The following is a 21,677-nucleotide window of genomic DNA, read 5'->3' on the forward strand; positions in this document are numbered from 1 at the left end:
CCCTCTGAGAAACCTGATGACCAAGTCGTGCTTCCCCAAAGACTTACCGTCTACTGCCTTGTGATGCGCGGCAATGGCGGCAACATACACTTTGAGGGTGGAGGGAGACAGCCTTCGCTCCAATCCATCCTGCAGGAAAGAAAGCACGACTCCGATCGGGCATCTACGGGGGTCTTCCTGGCGGGAAGATCACCAATCGACGAACAGGTTCCACTTCATCCTGTAAGCGTGTCTGGTAGACGGGGCTCTGGCTGAAGTGATGGTGTTTACTACCGCTGGAGACCTCCGGGTCCCATCCAGGGACCATAAGTGGAGATTCCACAAGTCTGGACGCGGGTGCCAGAGGGTGCCCCCTCTCTGAGAAAGGAAATCCCTCCTCAGAGGAATTTGCCAAGGAGGGGCTGTTGCGAGGAGCATCAGTTCGGGGAACCAAGTCCGACTGGGCCAACATGGCGCTACCAAGAGGTGTCAGTGTCTGTGCGAGAAGGCTCACTGGGGGAAACGCATATTTGCGTAGGCTGCGAGGCCAGCTGCACGCCAGTGCGTCCGTGCCGAGGGTTCACTCGGCCATGGAGTAAAACAACTGGCAATGGGACGTGTCCGGGGAGGCAAACAGGTCTACCTGAGTGTCCCCAAAGCATTTGACACAACAACATGCCTGGATACTTGCCCAAGGGACACCCCTGTCTGAAGAAAGGCAAGATCTGCCCACGGGCTGAAGGTCTGACGGCAGCACGGGGTAACAGAAACCCGATAAGTGCCGTGCCATGCCCATCTCGGGCATGGCCTCGAGCATGATCTCTTCACGCAAGACAGGAGCATCCCTGTCCAGCACAGAGGAGAACCGAATGCCCCTGAACTTGGGAGGGCACCGGGCGAATTGAATTGCATAGCAGAGTCTGACGGTTCACATGAGCCAGCGAGACGGCCTGGGGCACGCTAACCAGGCCCCCAGCGACTGAACAGGCGGGACTAGGGAAACCACCGATGTACCCGCAGTGGGGCAGCGCAGTGGAACACAGGGACCCAACCTGGGAGGCTTTCGTGCGTCCCAGGGTGGGGTCTGAGTGCGCGGTGCACCACTTACCTGGCTCCACGGCTGGGCAGGGGGCTCGTGAGGGGGCATAGCATCCTTGAACTGAACCCTGCTGCCCATTGCGAAGGGAGAGGGGGACTGCCATGTGGAGACTGGGTCTCGCGCACTGCCATCCTCGCCCTCTTGGAACCCGGAGAAAAAGGAACCTGCTCTTCTGTTGAGGTTTTGGGCACCACTGGCTGGGTAGCCAGTGGCGGAACAGAAAAAACCAGGAACAAAGGTTTCTCCACCCAGCCCTCCATCGGGGGAAGGAGTGGTGCGGTCACCATCTCCTGAAGAGCCGGATCCAAGAACCCCGGGTCGCCCGTCCCAGGGACGCCGCCCGCCCTGGCGCTTCACGGGCTTGGCAGGGGCGGAGATGGGCTGCGCCGCTTTCCGGAGGGCGCTGTCGGCGACGAGCAGACAGAGGGGCTGCAGCCGGCGGTGGGGTGGCTACAGCAGCCGACCGCCGGGGCAGGATGTATTGAGATGCCTCCGTCTGCTTCTGTGCAGCGGAGAACTGTTGGGCAGAGCCCTCCCCCGCGTCGCCGAATAGGCCGGCCTGGGAGATCGGGGAGTCCAGGAAGCAATGCTTGTCGGTCTCCCTCATATCCGCCAAGGTCAGTCATAGGTGGCGCTCCTGGACCATCAACGTGGACATCGTCTGACCCAGGGCCCGCGCCTTGACTTTCGTCGACCTAAGCGCGAGGTCCGTCGCCGTGCGCAGTTCCTGCAGTACACCTGGGTCAGCACCACCCTCGTGCAACTGCTTCAATGCTTTGGCCTGGTGGACTTGCAGGAGGGCCATGGCATGCAGGGCGGAAGCGGCCTGTCCGGCACCACTGTAAGCCTTAGCTGTCAGAGCAGACGAGAACTTACAGACCCTGGACGGAAGGCGTGGACTACCCCTCCAGGCGGCGGCGCTTTGCGGGCAGAGCTGCATGGCAATAGCGAGCTCAACCGGAAGGATGTCCACATACCCTTGGGCCGCCCCCCCCGTCGAGGGTGGTGAGGACGGAGGAGGCACCAAGTCTGTTTTGGGCAGAAAAAGGTGCCTTCCAAGACTTAGTAACCTTCTCATGCACTTCCGGGAAGAATGGAACCGGAGGCGGTTGCCGACGCCCGGTCTGTGCCCCCAGGAACCAATCATCCAGCCTCGAGCGTTCGGGAGAAGGAGGAGGCCTCCAGTGCAGCCCGACACTCTTGGCGGGCCGGGAAAGCACAGCGGTCAGCTCTGGATCTGACTCGGGCAACGCCACTCAACCTGACAGTGGCAGCGCAGCCGAATCCTCATCTCCAGAGCCTAGCTCGCCCTCCGATGCAGTGATTGACATCCTGTCCTCTGCCTGTGTCCCACACAAGATGCTGGACCCCGCCCTGTCCGAGGACACAGCACACTCGTCCGGAAACCCCAGGTGGCTCTCGGGCGAGATCCCAATTCATCAGTCACGACTGACGTAACGTAGAACGTGACTGACTAAAAGGGAACAATTGTTATCGATTCTTCTCAAAAAGCCAGAGAGCTAGTCAAATAAATTATCGATTCGTCATGGAGTTATGAATGCTTGCTAAAACATGCATCTTTGGAGAAATCAAAGACTCACTCATACATGACAGAATAGTATGCAGAATTAACAACGAAGGACTGAGAGAGAGACTGCTTCGTGAGAAAGATTTAACACTACAGACGTGCATACGTATATGCGGAGCTGTCGCGACAGAACAGCAAAGCCATTGCAGGTGCAGCGGTAGAAGCCAGACAAGGAGCACGTCTAGATTGCCATCCACCCGGCAGTATGATCACGTGCAGATTCTGTGGTAAAGAGCATGAAAAGAACAAACAGAAATGCCAAGCTTTTGGTAAGAAATGTAAAAAGTGTGGAAAGTTAAATGCAGTTAAATGTAGAGCCCAGCTGAGACAAGGAAACCATAAATCAGTAAACAAAGTGACTGAACAGGACAGTGATGAGTATGAGGACATCCTCACTGTGGGTGTAGCAAATCCAGAGACTGTAATCAAAAAAGAGAAAGACAATGAAAAGAAAACAGCTGTACGCAGGGATGCTTTTGGGAAAGGACCATGTGAAATTTCAGATTGACCGTGGAGCAAGCTGTAATGTAATTCTTATCAGTCTGCAGAGTCCAGATATAAAACTGGAGGATACAAAGACTGTGCTAATAATGTACAACCAAAGCAAAGTGAGACCACTAGGAAAGTACAAACTAAAAGTATGAAACCCGAGAAACCACAAACTGTACAGGCTGGAATTCCAGGTGGTGGATAACAATTGTACTGTCCCCCTAATAGGGAAGAAAACAAGTGAAGCTATGAAGCTCATCAAAGTGCATTACGAGAACATTCTTGCAATAGGCAGTATAGTCACCAAAGGAATGTCCGCAACCAGCCAGTGGTCACTACAGCAGATAAAGACTGAATATGCTGATGTATTTATTCCCGGGTGATGGCTGCCTGGAGGGAGAGTACAAAATTGAGATTGATAACACTGTAAAACCTGTACAGCTCCCAAAAAGAAGGGTTCCAGTGGCCATGATGAAACCTTTGAAGGAAGATTTGGATCAGTAGTATGGTGGTCGTACAGAAGCCCAGTGGCAGTCTCAGAGTATGTATAGATTCAAGACCTTTAAACAGAGCTTTAAAGCGCTGTCATTTCCAACTACCCACTATTGATGACATACTCCCTGAACTGTCAAAAGCCAAAGTGTTTACTGTGTGCGTAAACACTTACTGTGTTAAAAGTGGATTCTGGCACATCAAGCTGGAGGAAGAATCCAGCTATCTCACCACATTCTCTTCCACATTCGGCAGGTATTGATGACTGCATCCGGCCCCTGAAATCTTTCAGAGGAAGCTCACACTCGCATTAGAGGGCCTGCCAGGAATATACATCATTGCTGATGATGTGCTCATTACAGGACAAGGAGAGACACAAGAATCAGCTGAGAGAGACCATGATGAAAATCTGAAAGCATTTCTAGTGCGATGCAGAGAGAAAGGCATCAAGCTAAATGCTGATAAGTTCAAATTGAGACAAAGAGAAGTCTCTTACATCGGACACCTCCTGACATCTGATAGATTGAAAATAGACCAAGTTCGAGCAATAACACGCATGCAGAAACCAACAGATGTAAAAGCAGTTCAGAGACTACTAAGGGATGGTAAATTACCTCTCAAAGTTTTGTGCACATCTTTCTGACCAGTGTGAGGCCCTGAGACAGTTGACGCACAGAGACTGTGAATGGAGATGGACTGCGCAGCATGAAGAGGCATTCTGTAATATAAAAGAAACAATCCTAAATGCTCCAGTGTTAAAGTATTACGACCCTGATGAAGAACTTACCATCCAATGTGATGCCTCGGAGGGAGGCCTTGGTGCTGCACTCATGCAAGGAGGTAAGCCAGTAGCATTCACAAGCAGAGCACTAACACGCACAGAATGGGGCTACTGGAGCTGTTGAAGCAGAGTTAGAGACAATTAACATGACACAACATGTACCGATCTCAGCGGACAGACTTGGGTTAATCTGTTCTGCAACAAAAGAGGACAAAACTTTGCAGACACTGATTAAAGCCATAATACAAGGTTGGCCAAAGAACAAGACTGACACACCACAAGAAATAGGTAATTATTATCTGTTTCAAGAGGAGTTGAGCTACCAGTTTGGCATTGTTTTGAGGTGAACGAGCTGTTATCCCTAAGCAGCTTTGGAGGGGAATAACGCAATCTCATTTAGGTGTGAAAGGATACCAGAGAGTGTGTGTACTGGCAAGGAATGAACGAGCAGATCAAATCATATGTACAGCAGTGTGACACCTCCCGCGCAGTGGACTGTAACCAGCAAAAGGAGACACTGCGTACACATGATATGCCGGACAGACCTTGGGCCAAGGTAGGCACGGACCTGTTTACTTTGGACAACAAGGTCTATCTAATTACACTACTATTCCAATTTTTGGGAAATTGATTATCTGCCAGACACCAAATCTACTACTGTCATAAGAAAGCTGAAAGGTCACTTCACCCGTCAGGATATTCCAGACATCGTCATCTCTGACAATGGCCCACAGTTTTCGTCACAGGAGTTCCAGAAGTTCAGTCACCATTGGGCATTTATGCACAAAACCTCATCACCTGGCTATCCTCAGAGTAATGGCAAGGCAGAATCAGCAGTCAAAACTGCCAAGTGATTGATGCTTATAGCACAAATGTCAAGACAGGATCCATATTTAGCAATCCTAGATCATAGAAACACACCAACACATGGATTGTCAACCAGCCCAGCAGAGAGGCTACTGAGCCATCACACAAAGACACTTCTACCCACGAAAACCAGCCTCCTGCAACCAAAGATTCAGAATTCTTTGAGAGAATTGACAACAAATCAACAACGGCAACAAACATACTACAACAGATCAGCCAAAGACTTAGAGACACTAAAACAAGGTGACCCTGTGAGAATACAACCATTTGAGCCTCATAAGTTCTGGAGAAAGGGGACAGCGGTGGAGCCCACCGACTCAGGATCCTACAGTGTCCAGTTGGATTCTGGAGGCGTTATAAGGAGGAACAGGAGACATCTCTGAAGGGACCAGCGAATGACCCCCAGAGTCTCTAACCAAACAGAGACTATTGCTCCTGACAATACAAAACATTTAGGAACTGCAGATGCTCAATCGCAAACATCCAACAATGTGGAAAATCAGATGCAGAACACCAAACAGACAGACATCCCAGCATCTGTTGTCACAAAAGCAGGACTTTTGATAAAGAAACCTCAATACTTAAAAGACTATATCACATGAGAAAAAAAGAAGAAGAAATGTGAAAACTGTTCTAATGGAAATGTGAAATTAATATACATAAGTTATAAGGAAATGTATTGTTTTCTGTTTGTACCAGAAATTAAGAGTTGTTTGGAATGCTAGTTATATGTAGCAAGTTATATAAAAAAAGATAGAGAGAGAAAGGATGTGACAATAGAAACAATTGTTGTATTCTTAATAAAAAGAAAGTCAAGGTAGTTTCAGATTTCTGTCTTTGTGAATAGAAAAAAGACGCATAAAACAGGCGCTTTCTTTAGGATGTAAATGCTTGATTCAGTTTGCAGACAAAATGTTATTTGTCTTTGCAAACAAAATACTGTATGATGAACATCTTCTATTCATTTCTCTATTGGAAGGCTAGTTTATATCCAACTGATGCAGCTTTAATCCTAATTGTTTCAAATTTGACCATATCTCATCAAAATGTCCTCATCTGCATCAGGCTTACATCTCAATGGTAGAGCACTTTTACATGTTGAAGATCGTGAGGTTGATATCCTTTAGTTTGTGTTCCAAAACCTACAAATATGCACTACTTTGGAATGTAGTCTCTTTCGTCATCTTTCATGAGCATGCACATTTACCTGCAGTTCAATCTGATCTCCATCAGAGCGGTTTAGTTCCAGTCTTGTAAATATATATGATATGAACACGTGTAATTTAGGCTTTTATTAACATCTAAACAATGATCGACACACACATCACATATGATAAACATGTGAGTGTAATGCATGAGAGCCAAAAGGGTTTGTTCTAGCATGTGATGCACACCCACAAGCTTCCATGTTTATCATATCTGATGTGCTCTATGTATCTACGTTTATATGCAAAATATATGTGAAATGTTTATATTAAATCTGTAACAGCAATGTTTTATGCATATTGATTTTTCTCATTCTCTATGTCAAATTGATTTACCAATCACATGCTCTTGTTGTTCTACAAATTAAAACAGCTGCATAGAACTAAAATCTTGCTTTTCTATCATTGTGTTTCACAGGAAACGGTAGAATATGCCTTCCTGATAATTTTCACGATTGAAACCTTCCTCAAGATCATAGCTTATGGACTTGTGATGCACCAAAACTCCTATGTGAGAAACGGCTGGAATATGTTGGATTTTGTCATCGTCATAGTAGGGTAAGTGAACAGTCACACACATCTGCGTACACACACACACACACACACACACACACACACACACACACACACACACACACACGTTTACTTAGCTATCTAAATGGGGACAATCCATAGGCGTAATGGTTTTTCTACTGTACAGACCGTATATTCTATCGCCCTACACCAACCCTACACCTAAACCTACCCCTTACAGGAAACTTTCTGCATTTTTACAATTAAAAAAAAAAATTGGTTTACTTTATTTTTAAACCAGCTTTAAAAATGAGGATGTCCCCAAAGGGAGGTTTTTGGAGATTTTGTCAGGTTTAGCTCACTTTTGGGTACAAATTTGTCCCCAAATTATGGTAAAGGAGGTACACACACACACACACACACACACACACACACACATGCATGTTTGATTTTATATTCCTTTGTCCTGTAATATTTTTGAACACTTAATTGTATGTTATTTGCAATTAAATGAAAATGCATTTAATGCATTTAGCTGAACTGCTTTTTTAACCCACTTAAGTAGGACTTCAGCACATCTTTATATGTCATTTCATTATTACACCTCGTCTTTGAAGTATGAGTGTACTGCCAAATGTACTGACAAGCTTTTATGGTAAATGTAAAATTGAAACTTGTATTTTGTGTATTTAAATATATTCGAAATGATGTTACAATTCAGTAAAATGTATTACCTTTAAATATAACATCAGATAACACAATATAGTTGCAATTTTAATCAAACACTTCACATGTGCTTTATGTTAGTCAACACAGCAAAATAAGTGTACTTCTTTAAAGCATGTCAAATGATGAAGTCATAATGAATTAACTATACTTTAAAGTAAAACTGACATTAATATAAAGTACATAAGTGTGCTAAGAAACAAGTATACTGTCTTTAAATACACTTAAGTGGCATTTTATTTCATTGATATTATATTATCTGCAAGTACAGTTTTAAATCATATTCTCTAAGATTTGAAGTACACTACAAGTGCACATTTAATATAATTAAGCACTTTTTTCACAAGCATATAACGTCCTTTAAACAGTGAACATTTCTGATGTTACTTAAGATTCAAATCTTGGCCTTAATCCAAAAGACGTAATGTCTCGGTTACTTGTGTAACCCTCGTTCCCGTGACTGACTAATTGGGATCTCGCCCGAGAGCTGACCTTGGGCATGCACACGAGTGCTGAGCCTGGCATCTGGCGCTCCGCCACGCCTGACCGCCGAGGGTGCGGGAGGAACTCCAACAGGGTTCGCCATGGGGAACTGAACTGAGAAGCTTAGAGGGGAATGGCGCAGCAAGCGTGATCGACACCGAGCGGGTCCGGTGTTACTGCCTACCTGAGGCGAGTACACGAGAGAACACGGGCTCATCGCCCGCGAAAGGAGATCCCTCCTCAGAGGAATTTGCCAAGGAGGGGCTGTCGCGAGGAGCATTAATTCGGGCATTAATTCGAAAAATGTTCACTTTCAAACATTAAGCTTTACATCACATGATGAGCGCTGCTCTCTCTGGATCAGCAGCTGCGCAAAAGCAGGTTTAAATAATGTAATTGAGAATGAATGGGAGAACACAATGTCTCCATCACGATATGATTGGATATGACTGGTTATGTTTGGCTGTGATTTGTTCATTTGATAAATCCCACCTCTTGTGCTTGTTTGCTTTCACAAATCAGTCTGAATGAACAATATAATGGCGTTAATGGGAAGACTAATTAAAAAACTTAGATTTAACCACTTTGTTACATCAAAATCTGCCTTGAGTTATTATTTTGGAATAAATGTAAAATGCTTAAAAACACTAACTTCATATTTGGCTTTAATAAATAGAATATTGATTATGTTGGTAATGTAAAAATATAAAATAGATTTTCTTTCTGATAGTAATGTTTATTTAACCAAGAAATGTGACTGGGACATGAATTTACATTTGACTGGCTCTGATTTTCAACAGCTAGCGTCAACTTGTCCAGACTGAAAATCGGGGCAAAAATCTGGGCAAAGGTTTTTTATTTCAGCCTTTAGCCAACTATGGTCACAAGTTTCATCATTACAAAAAACCCAAAAATAGTTACGTTTCCCAAAACCACTGTTCCAAAGAACTTTGCTCTTGGGCAAAATGTAAGAAATATTGTTTGTAAAATATATAAAAATATTGTTTTATTACTAAACTGTTATTAATGTGTTTTTCAGTTTATGTTTATCAGTTGTGTATTCAGATTTTTACTTGTCTGATGTCTTGTAAGTGTTACTTTGTGTGTTTACCATCAAATAGCATGTGTTAAATGGTGTTTTAATGACAACGAATTGGTCTTCTGTGTTGGGCTACAAATGAATGTCATGATTGAACAACTCTGTTGGAAGTAGTTCATGTCAGCTGGAAATTGTTGAAAGGATTTTGTCTGGCACATAGCTGGCAACTGTTCACAAGAGCTTACAACCTGATCTAGTGCTGATCTCTGACCTGATGTAATGAGATTAACTCCACATCCAGTGCATGAAGTCAGAGGTCATGCTGGATGGCGATTGTGCTGCTGTAGGATCCTCAGGGATCACACGAATCTCATCTGTGACATTCCCTAGCCAGATGAGTGTTATTTGATACAGGTCTATGAAATATGCAAAAGATAAAACCCACCTGACTCGACATTGCGCCCTATATTAATTTGTTATTTCTGTAAATAGTATTTGTAATGCTGTACCACCTTCAGCACCTTTGTCATCACTAGCTTTTCAGTGCTTTATTCACAGTGATAAAAAGTCATGATAACTTTCCTAAGCATTACTTTTCATCTGGCTTAAATAAGATAACAATCTGTCTGCTTCTCTATATTTATCTGTACACAATTAAGAACACTTAACTATAGCTTCTCAAAAACTGAAACAGCAGTCAGATTTTTATTTCTCTAATTTCAAATTGAGGTACTATCAAGTAAGTGGTATGAGCTTATTATTGTAATTAACATACATATTTTGTATGCAATTGTTTTTCCCCCAGAGAAACACCAGTCAAGTTTTTGTGTTCATGTTGATCAGTATGTAAAGCTAAGTAATCATTAAAAATAAGTTAATCCAGCTAAAATAATTAGATTTTTGGATATGGTGGTGGTACCCGTTGTGCATTGTGGAAAAAATAGATGCAGTTGCATTTTTACTATTTGCTCTTTGTCAGATTTTTTTTTTTTTACCTAAAATTATTTTTTTTGGTTATCACCATTTTTAGTTTTGTATGTTAATTATTTATACATCCCTAAGCAATAGTGAAGTAAGTATAAAAAAAACATATAAATGACTGACAGCCCAAATAGCCAATTAAACTGCTGCGCTGACAGGCCTTGTTGTTATCTGCCATTTTGTTTGTCTGTTCTATCTGACATCCCAACGTTATGGTAAAAAGGTGTTGTGATGATAAATGAAATTAAGATACTAGATATCTGGAGAGGCTAGTGAATGGGTTTCTTTCCCAAAACCAGCCAGCAATCAACAAAATAAAACAAAAAAAACAAGGTTTGTGCTGTAGACTGCATGAACAACAACGCCTTGGAAATTTTGAATGATCATCCAAAAGCAAAACATCTCTGTTTGCACTAGGGCTGTGCAAAAAATCGAAATGCGATTATCATGCGCATATCGTCAGTAAAGCCGCTCTTCTGATTAGTAGTAAATCTCCAGCACGTGCTTTCAGATGGAGCAGCATTTACTACACAGAGCCGTAGTTCACTGACAAGCTTCACAAAATTGCGTTAAAAATCGCAGGTGATTGCCAAAAAATGCAGATTCATCGCTGAAAGCACGTGCTGGAGATTTGCTACTAATCACAGGAGCAGCTTTACTGAAAAAGTGTGCATGAAAATCGCATTCGATTTTTTGCACAGCCCTAGTTTGCACAAAGGAAAGAGATAGAAGAATATAGTATGGTGGATGTTAATTGATTTAATCATTATTACATTGACCTTCATTCATTTTATGTAATTTGTTCTCTCCATTACGCACAATTTCACTATTTTATCGTCTTCTGCTGTTACATTTAACTTAAAATGTTCTACATAACATAATAATCTGATAGTAATAGCCTGAACTCTCATTCTGTTATTATTGTTAATACTGATGAGTGTTTGTGTATGTGTGTGTGTTTAGTCTCTTCAGTGTCGTGCTGGAGCTGGTAACCAAAGATCGAGATGTCAGCGGGCAGTCAGGTGGCAAGCCGGGCGGGTTCGATGTCAAGGCTTTACGAGCATTTAGAGTTCTGCGGCCCCTCCGCCTGGTGTCAGGAGTGCCAAGTGCGTCACCATCTTTACCCAGCATTCACAGCCAGAACACCCTGATAACATGCTGATAATATTTGTGTGTGTAGGCTTACAGGTAGTGCTGAACTCCATCATTAAAGCCATGGTTCCTCTGCTGCACATTGCTCTGCTTGTACTCTTCGTCATCATCATCTATGCCATCATCGGGCTGGAGCTGTTCATCGGGAAGATGCATGCAACCTGCTATCTGAACGGCACGCGTCAGTGTGTTCTCACATTCATTAGACTAATTTATAAACAATACTTGTTCAGTTTTGAAAATGTATTTTGCATTATACACACACACACAAACACACACACACACACACATACACGCACCAAAATGCATCAAATAATGGGTCTTAAAGATATTCTAACTAGGGTGCTCATACACACAGTACATAAATGGCACCATTTCCTGAGAATGAGCCACATATTTCTCATTCTCCACACAGGTGCATTAGCAGAGGAGGACCCAGCTCCCTGTTCTCTTACTGGTCATGGGAGACACTGCCCTCTCAATGGCACTATGTGTAGGGATGGTTGGCATGGACCCAACAATGGCATCACAAACTTTGACAACTTCCTGTTTGCCATGCTGACTGTCTTCCAGTGTATCACCATGGAGGGCTGGACTGACGTGCTGTACTGGGTGAGACTCGCAACGTCTTCCTGTCACTTAAATGTTCACTGTTGCTAGCATTCTCTTTGCTTTTTCCTGCTGGGAGCGTCCACTTCCGCTCTAAGCACTTTTCCATGACACACAGAGAGCTCAATAGATGCTAATGAGATTGACCCTCTAAGACTGAAGGGACAAAGTCAGAACATGTCAGCCTCTTCTTATCAGTGCTGGATGAAGTACAGATACAATAATACAGTATTACTGAAGTGAAAGTAATCCTTTTCAATTTTACTTTTTTAAAAGTACAAAAGTACTTGATTTTTAATGTACTTAAGTATTAAAAGCACTGATCAATATACCATGTTTATTTATTCTGCATTTTTATATATTTAATCCTTCAATATGGAAGAGTAGTAGATGAAGAAACTTAATATGTATTGATCTGAAAATAAGCAAACATTTAATTTAATTACCAAAACATACTTTAATGTAATAAAATGTAGGTGTTCCCTATCGAATAGAACACCAGGGACTGGCGCAGTTTTCCCCCCAGAAGTTCACGATGAACTTCCACTATTCTAATTTTGCCACCCTCACCTCCTTTGACGGCGCTGAAGAAAAGGGATATGGCAAGCTCTCCCTCTGGAGGAGGCGGTCGCTGCACATCTATTAATAATAATACTAATTTATTAGCTTTTCTAGGCACTCAAAGTGCTTTATATTGTGAGGGGGGATCTCCTCATCCACCACCAGTGTGCAGCATCCACCTGGATAATGTGACGGCAGCCATAGTGCGCCAGAACACCCACCACACACCAGCTTACTGGTGGAGACAAAGTGATGAAGCCAATCAGTAGATATGGGGATTGTTAGGAGGCCATGATGGTCAGAGGCCAGTGGGCAAATTTGGCCAGGATGCCGAGGTCACACCTCTACTCTTTTCGAAAGACATCTTGGGATTTTTAATGACCACAGAGAGTCAGGACCTCGGTTTAACGTCTCATCCGAAGGACGGTGCTTGTTGACAGTATTGTGTCCCCATCACTATACTGGGGCGCTAGGACCCACACAGACCACAGGGTGAGCACCCACTGCTCATTAACACCTTATTTCCTTGGAGGTCTCCAGGCTCAACCCTCCTTAGTTTCAGTGGTCAACCAGTCTTGGGCTACAGGGTGATATGGCTACCACAATTGCACAGGCAATAGCCACCTTTGGCTAAATTTGAATGAGATCAAGGACACAGACAAAATCGCCTTCCTTGACTCCCCTGTCTCCCCTAAGCGTTCCAGCTCGGCGGCTGGTTCAGGTCACCAGATGGCTTTATCTTCCCAGCAGCTTGCGAAGCTCTCGCTGTCTCCAGCTCAGCTTTGGCCAAAATCAGAGCCTTGGGGGTGGCGTAGCACCCTGAGCCACAGAAGCCATCTCAATCCCTATGCAGAGAGAAAAAGAAGAGGGCCAGGTCGTGCTGAGGCTGGACCTCACAAAAAGAAGTCTCATGCTCGCTTTCCAATTCCCCGTTTAGCTCCGGGCGATGGAAGCATTGTTAATTCTGTGGCCATCCTTCCCCATTTACCCGAGCAAATTACCACTGGAATAGCGGAACCACATACTCAAAATATCAATACTATGAATGTCAGTTCCCTGCCTCCATGCAGTGACCTGCCACTCGGAAATCTCAGACCACTTGCCGCCCGGCTCCAGGCTTGGGAAGCCATCCTGGGCATGTCAAGCTGGGTTCTGCAGAACACAGAATGAGGCTACAATTTGTTCGGAGACCTCCTCGCTTCAGAGGTGCTTTTTGACAATTCACGTGTTCTCCAGGCCAAAGTGTAAAGTCTGTTTGCAGAGGGAGCCGTAGAGATGGTTCCCCCAGTGAACAGCAAGCTTTTACAGCCATTACTTCCTTGTTCCCAAGAAAGGTGGTAGGCTCGGGCCCATCCTCGATATTAACTTTATAGCACATCCTTGAGCAAATATGCCAAGGGGGCTGCTTTTTATTGCTGAATCTGAAAGATGTTTACTGTCACATCCAGATAGCCCCTCATCACAGACCATTTTTGACATTTACATTCAAGGAGGTGGCTTATCAATACTCAGTCCTCCATTTCGGCCTGTCTCTGGTGCATACACTTGGTGGAGTGCATCGATGCGGCTCTTTTCCCCTCTGAGGCAGATGGGAATCCCCATTATGGGCTGTCTTGTCAACTGGCTGGTGTTAGCCAGATCGGAGCTGGAACTTCTCACTCACAGGTCGCTGCTGCTCAGCCACCTGAAGCCTTGTGTCTCCCAGCCAACGAGTAGTCTGCCTGGGCACAATTATTGTTTCGTCCCAGATGTGGGCCTGAGTCGCGCCAGAACACTCGCTGATAATTCAGCAGCTAAAGGCGTTGTTCCAGTTCTGACTCAAAGCCTGTATACCGTCCCACAGTTGGTGCCTGGGACATCTTCACCTCAAAGTTATCCACCCCTGCATCAGTGCCGTGGCCCCTTGCAAAACCTTCTCATTGGGACAGACCTCCAGAAGGAAGGTAGTCAGGACAGATGCCTCCAAGGTTGGGGAGCTCCCGTAGAACAGGGCCTGTGTCAGGTGACACTCCCTTTATAGGAGGGTGAGACACCTCCTCCTATGGACACAGTGCAACCTGCTCTCACTGAGGGCAGTTCACGTGCCCGGAAGTCTGAACCAAGGTGCGGACATGCTGTCCAAGGGCAATGTAGCTCCAGGAGAATGGAGACGACTCCCCCAGACGTTTCAAATGATCCAAGTTAATTCAACTCCTATTGGCAGCTCCTTGGCCAATTCCATTGAGGACGGTTTTCCTCTCTCAAGCGAGAGTCATGATTTGGCATCCCTGGCCCGAGCTGTGGCACCTTCATGTCTGGCCCCTTGATGGGAGTCTTTACAGCTCCCTGTGAGAATGACTAACACCTTTTTGGAGGTTAGAGTCAGGCACAAGTCATCACCTTTCTAGCTCTTCCTAACTCAAAGGAAGAGTGGGGTCCCAATTTACTCTTAGAGTGAATGTTGAGTGCTCTGGCTACTTTCTGTACTCAGAGCAGCTCGTTGTATGCTTCAGAGAGTGCTCTAAAAGGCTGCCAATCACGAAGCAGGATAGATTTCTCTGGATAGTTGACACTATAGTCCTGGTTTATGCCACAATGGGCTTACAATGTCCTATTGGAGTAAGGACCCACTCCTCCAGAGGAATGGCCTCCTCCTGGGCTTGGCCCAGTGGAGTTTCAATTGGTAAATCTGTGCGGCAGCCTGCGGCTCTTTGCCATCTACCTTCACCAGATTTTATAACTTGGACGTCCCTGCCCTTCAGGTACAGATTTTTTCCCTTTAATTTACCTAATCCCCTATATTAGTGGAAAAGGTCTTGTATGTAGACCCCAGCCTAGTGGCTTGGACCTCATGATTGGCTCATGCCTTTTAGGAGCCCTCATTATGGGCGCTCTGAGGCTGGGCTCACAGAGCGGCTTTGTTCTGCACTTGCATATAGCACGGTGCAATTGGATGCATTCCCCATTAGCGTTTAACACATCGGTAGAGACTATTCGAAAGGGAATGCTCTGGTTACTAATGTAACCTCGGTTCCCAGAGATAAGGGAAGGAGTGTTGCGTAAGCTACCGTGCTGCTCGCGAGTCAATGAGTGTTGTTATCAGTCAAAAGTGTCTGATGATTTGCACTTAGAGCCAACTTATATAGCAGTCAGCTCCACCCCTTTTGGCGGGCTGAAGCACCATTTGTTTGTACAGCTCGTGTACCACGAATATGGAAAAACAAGGCTTCAGTGTCAGAGTAAACAGGAGTTTACCACATAAGCTTTCAATGCAATGCTTGTTTCCTTATCTCAGGGAGCCAAGTTTAGGTTAGTAACTGGAGATTAGTAATTGGAACATTTTATCAATTGAAATGCCATTTCCAGCAGGGAATATCCATGGTAATTAAAATGCATTATTTTAATTTTGCATTTTTCATAGTTTTTACCCACAGTAGCCTACACAGTAGCCTACCCTGTAGCGACTGTGACAAAGTATTTCATACAATGGAAAAAAAGCTTTAAAAGCTTCAATGTTACCAAAACCTTTGTTCACAAATAACTGACAGTCATGACCTATATATGATTTTCATTTAATATTATCAATACTGAAATTCAACTTTAGTAACTTACTTTTAGTGCCATTGGTGTCATGCACATTGTAGTTTAGGTTTCTGTTTTTGGATACATTTTTAGTTTGTTCTTCTTTGTTCCTGTTTCCAGTTTGTTTCCTTAGTTACCAATAAGTTAATTAAGTAATCCCACCTGTGCCTTATTTTACCCCTTTTTATCCTGTGAATATATTACCCTCAGTTTTTTCAATGTTAAGGCCCCGATATACTTCAAATTAAATCGAAGAACGAACTGAAATGATGTCATTTCGAACAAAATCAGGCCGAAACGAAGTTCGTTTTGAGTTCGTTTTGGCAGTTCGAAACAGCTCACCAAAGCAAACTTTTGGGGGAGTTCGTTTTGCCTGCTAAACACTTTTGAGCTACCATTGGTCCGTGGCAATTACGCAGTCGGTGGGTGTGTTCTGGAACTCCACCTCCTTTGACGTGAGATTTTTTCCCCCCCGGTTCGTTTCTAATTCCACGGAGGCCAGACAGGTGAACACATCTCCGCGACTATCTTGCGGGCTGTGCACGGTCCAATCTTTAATGTTTCAGCCACACTTTGTTGCATTTCGAACAAAATCAGGCCGAAACGAAGTTCGTTTTGAGTTCGTTTTGGCAGTTCGAAACAGCTCACCAAAGCAAACTTTTGGGGGAGTTCGTTTTGCCTGCTAAACACTTTTGAGCTACCATTGGTCCATGGCAATTACGCAGTCGGTGGGTGTGTTCTGGAACTCCACCTCCTTTGACGTGAGATTTTTCCCCCCCCGGTTCGTTTCTAATTCCACGGAGGCCAGACAGGTGAACACATCTCCGCGACTATCTTGCGGGCTGTGCACGGTCCAATCTTTAATGTTTCAGCCACACTTTGTTGCGTAGCCCCACAAGCTAGTACTCGAAGTGTCAAGGCCAGTCTCTCCGTAGTGGAAATCCGTGTCCTGTGCATTTTTGCATGTTTCACATATGGCGATACCCTTTTCAAGAGATCATCAAACCACGCGGCGCACATTCTGAAGTTTGAAAAATGCACTTCCTCATCTGTGCTCCGCATTTGCTGAATAAAAAGGGCAAAATCACCATCATTCTTTCTGTTTTCGTTAAGTGGACGCACATACAATCTACGTCGCTTGTTCTTGTTCTTTTTCTTTGCCATTGAATAGATCAATGCTACTGCCAGATGTTTACGAAACTGTTCTTCTCTCACAGCCGCCATCGTTGTTGTGTTTAGGGGGTACACGCGGGCGGCGTGACACATGTTTACAACCCCGCCTCCAGCATCGCGGGGGTGTCAGAATGTTCGAAAACAGTATACCGCCGCTTAGCCTTTTCAAACTTCTTTTTGCCCTGAAACGAAGAACGAAAAAGAACTTCGTTTGAAGTATATCGAGGCCTTTAGTTGTGTTAGTTTACTATTATGTGTTGTCATCTTCTTTGTTTTTGTTTTCAAGAAATAAAATGCATTTTATTAATTTAGATTCCTCTCCTCTTCATGCCTGACCTGCCTTGATCAGGACGATTCAGTTCGCCAATGAATCATTCAGAGTGATTTGTAAACCGATTTAAAGGATCAGCTCTTTGATGAATCAGGCATTGCTATCACGTCTTGAGCAGGCATCAGATTCTTTGGTGTCAAATAATGAGGAACGATATGTTTTTATAAAAGTATAAAAAAGTATTAAAAAAGTAAAAAGTATGATATTAGGCTTTGGGATGTAGTGGAGCAATACAAAAATATAAAAAACCAAAATAAAAATACTCTGATAAGATTCTTGAAAAATGTTCTTCATTACAGTAACAAAGTAAAAATTACTTTCCACCACTGCTGTTTATACATGAGGCTTCAAATTACACAAAATCTAAATAAATAAACTGTAAAAGTCCATTTGCAAGAGCACTTTACAAAAAAGGTTCTATATGTCAGCATTACTACATTAGGAATGTTTCAGCTTAATATTATGTATAAAAATAACCCTTTAGGTAATATCTTAGACTAGGGAACAATATTCACTATTAACTAGGTGCTTATTAGCATGCATATTACTCATATATTGGCTGTTTATTAGTACTTATAAAGCACATATTAATGCAGGACTAGATCCCTTAACCCTAGCTAAACATAACTACTGTAATAAACTTTCAACCCTCTGCCTTACTTATTATCAGTAATCAGCATATTAGAAGTTTATTGAGGGAAGACTCTTAGTTAATAGTGAATATGTGTTCCCTACTCTAAAGTGTAACCAAATACTTATTTTCATTGTTAACTGAGAGCTGTGGTATGAGCTGATGTTAATGAATGCAACCTCACTGTAAATTATTACATGAATGCATTTATCACAAAGATTCAGTTTAATTATTCAATTCACACATATTCTTTCATGCCTTGTAAGAGTCAAAACCACCAAGTTAGTTTTAACTATGTATTTCACTAAATTCTTAACTATCATTACGTATTAATGAATACAATTTTTTTTTTAAATTTCATGCAAAGCAATATAAATCAAAATTAATGTGGTTTGGAAAAAAAAAACAAGGCAATAAAGACATTATATCTTCGGATGTACTTATTATTATTTTATTATTTATTTATTATTATTATTATTTATTCGTATGTATTTATTTATTTATTATATTTGAGTTAATCTGAGAGTTGCTGTGTGTCATTGTGTGTTTCAGATGAATGATGCTATGGGCTCTGAGTTGCCTTGGGTCTATTTTGTCAGTCTGGTCATTTTCGGCTCCTTCTTTGTCCTCAATCTAGTATTGGGCGTTCTAAGTGGGTGAGTTATTTAATCCAAATGTTCTTAACGTTCAGTTTCTGTAATTTCATAGATGCACCCTTCAAAGTGCCATAACCAAAACAAAATTTCCATGGTCTATATCTGGGTACATGATCTCTTCCATACATATGTTGTTGCTAGTGTGAATTTGTCTGCATGTGTGCACCACAGAGAGTTCTCTAAGGAGCGCGAGAAGGCCAAGGCTCGTGGAGATTTCCAGAAACTGCGTGAGAAGCAGCAGCTTGAGGAGGATCTGAAGGGATATCTAGATTGGATCACACAAGCTGAGGACATCGACCCTGATAATGATGAGGAGGGAGATCAAGAGGCCAAACGCAGCCGTACGTAAAAATGCAAGACTCATTTGTTTCTCCTCTTTTCATCTGTCTGAAGGTCTGTTGAAAGGCATGCTGCCTTTTGGACACAAATGAGAAAAATGTAATGTTAGTCAAATGTAAGTTGTTCATCAGTTTATGCATACACTCAATCAAGGGCGTAAATTTCATCTAACAGTAGGAGGGGCAATAAACATAAAATTTCTCAAGAGCAATTTTTGAAGGGGACACAAATAATACAGCAAAATTGTACTTGTAAGGATAGATATGTGTACATAGCATGGAGTCCGTGTTTAAATATGAGTTTGGTTTATAGGTTCACCATGCGGTCATATTATAATTATTAAATTATTTTGCGTCCTCCACATAGTATTTTAGGTTTCATCTGGGATTGAGGAAGTCTCTTATTTAGATATTCAACCGCAGCAAGCCCACTGCACTTAACATCATATTGAGTAAAACCCAACACATCGGTAGATCTACAATATTAGCCTAATATCAGTTCACACACAGGCTTATAGCCCTGTTAGTTGTAGTGGGAGACTTACTATCCAATCAAGCTACGGTATTAAACAAGCTAACCTTACAATCACTCATAGAAAAATACATCGGATATCATCATTTTTTTTAATGACTAATTTATTAATGATCCAGCATAATCTGTATTAAAGAGAAAGAATCCCTTCATCCAATGTTTAAAGTGAATAAAATAGCCTTGGCAGCCTACATACACATAACTACTGAAGCCCTCTGTTCTCTCCACTGGACTCTTGTGTGTATCGGTATAAAGGGGGAAAGCAGGCAGTGGACCAAACAACTTCGAGGCAAGGGAGGGGGGGGTACTCAAAACATTTCTAAACTTAAAACACTTTTTTGCATTTAGATTGCTTTACTACTTACCCAATTATTTCAAGTATTTTGGGGGGTGTCCTAGCCACCACCACCCCAACCCCAGACATCCCCCCCCCCCCCCCCCCTCTCGTGCCCCGCCCCCCATAACACACCGATTTTTTTTCTTCCTTCATCCAATGTTTAAAGTGAATAAAATAGCCTTGGCAGCCTACATACACATAACTACTGAAGCCCTCTGTTCTCTCCACTGGACTCTTGTGTGTATCGGTATAAAGGGGGAAAGCAGGCAGTGGACCAAACAACTTCGAGGCAAGGGAGGGGGGGTACTCAAAACATTTCTAAACTTAAAACACTTTTTTGCATTTAGATTGCTTTACTACTTACCCAATTATTTCAAGTATTTTGGGGGGTGTCCTAGCCACCACCACCCCAACCCCAGACCCCCCCCCCCCCCTCGCGATTTACGCCCATGCACTCAATGAAACCAGTCATATTTTTAGTGAGCAGTGCTGTAGTTCAGTCTAAACCGATCAGATCGTGGCTTGCAGTAATTAATTAATTTTAGGATATGTCTACATTAATCTGGATACATTTGAAAACTGAGTTTTTGTTTTAAAATGCTTTCCGTCCACATTAGTGTTTTCAGCTGTTTTCCAAAAGTTTCTCATCCATGCTGAAACGTCGGAAAATGTTCAATTCGCCTTACTGCGCATGTGTAAACCCTCATAAAAGCTTACTGAGATGATACAGACAGAACAGACAGAAGATTTCATGCAATTCTTCTGGCAGGACCATTTTTTTATGGAAAATATCTCATCATTCACTGACACACACAGTCTGTGGTTTTCACCTGCCATTAGCTTGGATTCTTGATATTCTTTAGATGGATATAATTTACAGTGTGACAGTGTGATTAGATCATAGACTGTTAAAAAGATAAACGACATGTCTCCACTTCCTTCCACTATAGAAAAGTGAATCCAAAATATCTCAGTATGGCTGCTGTCATCTTGCAAACATAATGCCATTTGGAGCCCGAGTCTGTGCTGTAGTGATTCGTTTGGAGCCAGTGTCTGTGCAGTGATGATTTGTTTGGAGCCCAAGTCTGTGCAGTGGTGATTCGTTTGGAGCCCAAGTCTGTGTAGTGGTGATTCGTTTGGAGCCCGAGTCTGCGCAGTGGTGATTCATTTGGAGCCAGTGTCTGTGCAGTGGTGATTTGTTTGGAGCCCAAGTCTGTGCAGTGGTGATTTGTTTGGAGCCCAAGTCTGCGCAGTGGTGATTTGTTTGGAGCCCAAGTCTGTGCAGTGATGATTCGTTTGGAGCACGGGTCTGCGCAGTGGTGATTCGTTTGGAGCCCGAGTCTGCGCAGTGGTGATTCGTTTGGAGCCAGTGTTTGTGCAGTGGTGATTCGATTGGAGCCCAAGTCTGTGCAGTGGTGATTTGTTTGGAGCCCAAGTCTGTGCAGTGGTGATTCATTTGGAGCCCGAGTCTGCGCAGTGGTGATTCGTTTGGAGCCAGTGTCTGTGCAGTGGTGATTCGTTTGGAGCCCAAATCTGTGCAGTGGTGATTTGTTT

General features: G+C 43.3%; 1 protein-coding gene across 1 annotated transcript in view; it reads left to right on the top strand.

Annotated features, from left to right (window-relative positions):
• The window catches only part of LOC107594982 (voltage-dependent L-type calcium channel subunit alpha-1D-like), a 112,418-nt gene that overhangs the window by 30,774 nt on the left and 59,967 nt on the right, over nucleotides 1–21,677 (top strand). Inside the window, 6 exon segments of the mRNA XM_016285228.1 lie at nucleotides 6,919–7,058; nucleotides 11,206–11,348; nucleotides 11,423–11,575; nucleotides 11,810–12,006; nucleotides 18,813–18,916; nucleotides 19,088–19,257. Of these exon segments, the coding sequence (XP_016140714.1) occupies nucleotides 6,919–7,058; nucleotides 11,206–11,348; nucleotides 11,423–11,575; nucleotides 11,810–12,006; nucleotides 18,813–18,916; nucleotides 19,088–19,257 (907 nt within the window).

The sequence above is a fragment of the Sinocyclocheilus grahami genome, unplaced genomic scaffold, assembly GCF_001515645.1.
Source record: "Sinocyclocheilus grahami isolate Dianchi unplaced genomic scaffold, SAMN03320097.WGS_v1.1 scaffold194.1, whole genome shotgun sequence".
NCBI lineage: Eukaryota > Metazoa > Chordata > Actinopteri > Cypriniformes > Cyprinidae > Sinocyclocheilus > Sinocyclocheilus grahami.